The 2,608-nt window shown below is 42.9% G+C and overlaps 1 protein-coding gene across 2 annotated transcripts in view; it reads left to right on the top strand.

The window, feature by feature from the left end:
- The window catches only part of LOC103394512 (DENN/MADD domain containing 1B), a 131,190-nt gene that overhangs the window by 67,619 nt on the left and 60,963 nt on the right, over nucleotides 1-2,608 (top strand). Inside the window, exon 8 of one of the 2 annotated variants that reach the window (XM_008331859.3) lies at nucleotides 2,485-2,544. The exons of the other annotated variant lie outside the window; for it this stretch is intronic. Coding sequence (XP_008330081.1) covers nucleotides 2,485-2,544 — 60 coding nt within the window. The remainder of the gene's footprint in view (nucleotides 1-2,484; nucleotides 2,545-2,608) is intronic. 2 annotated transcript variants of the gene reach the window in all.

The following is a 2,608-nucleotide window of genomic DNA, read 5'->3' as shown; positions in this document are numbered from 1 at the left end:
AGGGAAGGAGGCTCCTGCTATGTTACTCTATAGATGTGTGCTGGAGCGGGAGGACGGCAGTGAGAGAGTGGAGGGTGGAACAGTGAAGAACACCAGGTACAAAAGTGGGTTTTAGTGGAAGACGGAGACAAAGGTAAAGAGGAAAACGCCAAAAAACGGCATTTCTGCGTATTGTTTACAAACAGAATCTCCATCTCCATGAACTGATGCCCTGAAGTCCGAGTGGTGAATCAGTGATCAGTGTTGTCACGTCATATATAATAATAATATGTGTCACTTCATCAGCAGTTACTGAAGTCCAGAGAGAAATTTAGAACACCAAACACTCAGGGTGGAATAGAACCCACAACCTTCTTAAAGATGGGCTGAAGTTCTACCACAGCACCACCTTCACCTCCTCACCAATATGTTAGGTAATAATAGTTATATATTAGTTAGTTGTTATTAATAATAATAAACATAGGTAACACAAGAACAAATTGTTTTCTTAAAGCTCAGTAGAAAAAAAAACCTCTTTGTCATGTGACTAATGGACGAATCACTGTAACCCTACAGTTGGCTAACAATAGCCCAGATCTCCCTCAATGTACAGCACTGTACACCGCAGTGATGTTGCTAAACAACTTTCAGATTTAACTCAAACCTAAACATGCTCTACCCAGCTGAGGATGGGATTAGAACCAGCAACCCTCTGCAAATATATATATATATATTTTTTAAATTAGGAAATAAGCCTTATCCAAGGAAGCTAAGCTAACCCTGCTAATACTGTAGCTTTCATTTCTAAGTCTGTGCCACGTCATTCGTATCACCAACATTCACTCAGACTATTTTCCAGCAAAAAAATAATTCCGACCCCAAACAAAAAAAAACATAGAAAAAAAGAGAAAACACTGACAGAGGGAAGTGTTCAAGCAGAGAAATGTAAAAAATACTTTCAGTTAATTATGGTTCAGTTATTCTTTAACTCATCCAAACCTGCTCCAGCTTTAAAGTAAAAACCTACAAAGAAGGAAAGAGGAGGAGAATAAGACGTGGCACCGGTACAGATGAAACGAAAAATGGGTCAGACCCCAGATCAACAAAGTAGGGAGGGTTAGATGGAGGAGGTGAGTGAGGGGAGCAGGGGAGAGGGATGGAAAAAAAAAAAAAAAAAAAAAAACCTGGACTGGGTCCAGAGATTAAGACACACTAGGTAGTACGAGGGAGAGACCCAGAGGTCCCTGGACTGACACCGTGTTTGGAGACGTGAAGTGGTGCTCACAGGTTTGGCTGTGATAAGGCAGAGCTGGACATGTCAGAGACGTGAGGAGTCCCCTCAAAACGTCTCCTGGCGTCTCCTGCTTTATCAAAGCCTGACAGCAGTTCCAGCGTCGGAGGTCCCTTCAAGTCAGCCCGTGTTTGTGTTAACGCTGACACAATCTCTGCTGGTATGTTTCCAGCTCCTACATAAAACACTCACTCACTCAAGTCGACTTTCACTCCCGTAAACATGGCTGCTGGAGTTCAATGGTTTTTCTATAAAGGCCTAAAGCTGTAATGTCTTCAAGGGCTTCAATCGATTGGAGATTTAAATCGTCCATAAGTCTATGGTCTATGAAAATCTCTCGAATGTTGATCAGTCCTCCTGGTCGACAGACTGGGTCGTGACCCTCAGGTGGGACGCAAGAGATTTTTTTTTTTTTGGGGTCGTCTCACATCGTGTTTCCCAGGAGTTTACGAATAATGTCTATTGACTCGGGTCACGAAAGTTTGTGACTTGTAAAATATCTGTCCCCAGAAAAAAAAAAAAGTTTGGGGGAAAAAGTTTGGGAAACTCCGCCATAAAGTGTAGACATCGCTGTAGATATTGAGTTTACTTCAGTAAATCACCATCGAAAACAGAACACACGTACAATTAGAAGAAGACGAAATCTAAAACGTTGACAAACCCTGAATGATTACACAACTCTCAGGAAACAAATCAATAATCCACAAATGAATCAGCTCGTTTTCACTCTACTGGAAAAAAAAAAAAAAAAAAAGAGCAAAGTTTCAGTGTCTCTCTGTGACTGATGCTCCGTTTTTAACCCAGTAATGAGCGACGGCCGCCTCTGTCTCAGAGAGAGTCGTAAGAAACAAGATTAAATCATACTCCACGGTGAACTGATCAATACATCTCCTTCTATGAGGATTAACAAGATCAATTAGGATTCTTTGTGATTTATTTTCTCCCCCCCCTCCCCCTCGCGCCCCACACGATCCAAACCTTTTCATCTGAGTCTCAGAGCTTCATTGGAAAAGAAGCCCCAGAGAACAGAGGTGATAGCTTCATCTCTCCTCCGGAGGAGCTGCAGCTAGTTTGATATTTAATTGATGAAGCAGAATTATTCCCCAAAAAGACTTGTTTTTTGTTTCATCATGGCAGCAGAGAGGGAGGATCATTGTCCCCCTTTTCATGTGTGAACCCCCTGTTTTGCTCTTTCTCTCCCCTCATTGTGCAAGAATGAGCAGTTGTACATTGCCACCGGGCAAGTACTGAGAGATCCACGAAGCAAGGAGCCGGTGAGTGGAGTGGAGTGGAGGGGAGGGGGGGGTGAGTGAGTGAGGAGCAGCAGGAGTGGGAGGA

This window comes from Cynoglossus semilaevis, chromosome 2, assembly GCF_000523025.1.
Source record: "Cynoglossus semilaevis isolate Cse_v1.0 chromosome 2, Cse_v1.0, whole genome shotgun sequence".
NCBI classification, from domain to species: Eukaryota; Metazoa; Chordata; class Actinopteri; order Pleuronectiformes; family Cynoglossidae; genus Cynoglossus; species Cynoglossus semilaevis.
The sequence above is the reverse complement of the archived record's forward strand: the minus strand, read 5'-3'. Positions and strand labels throughout refer to the sequence as shown.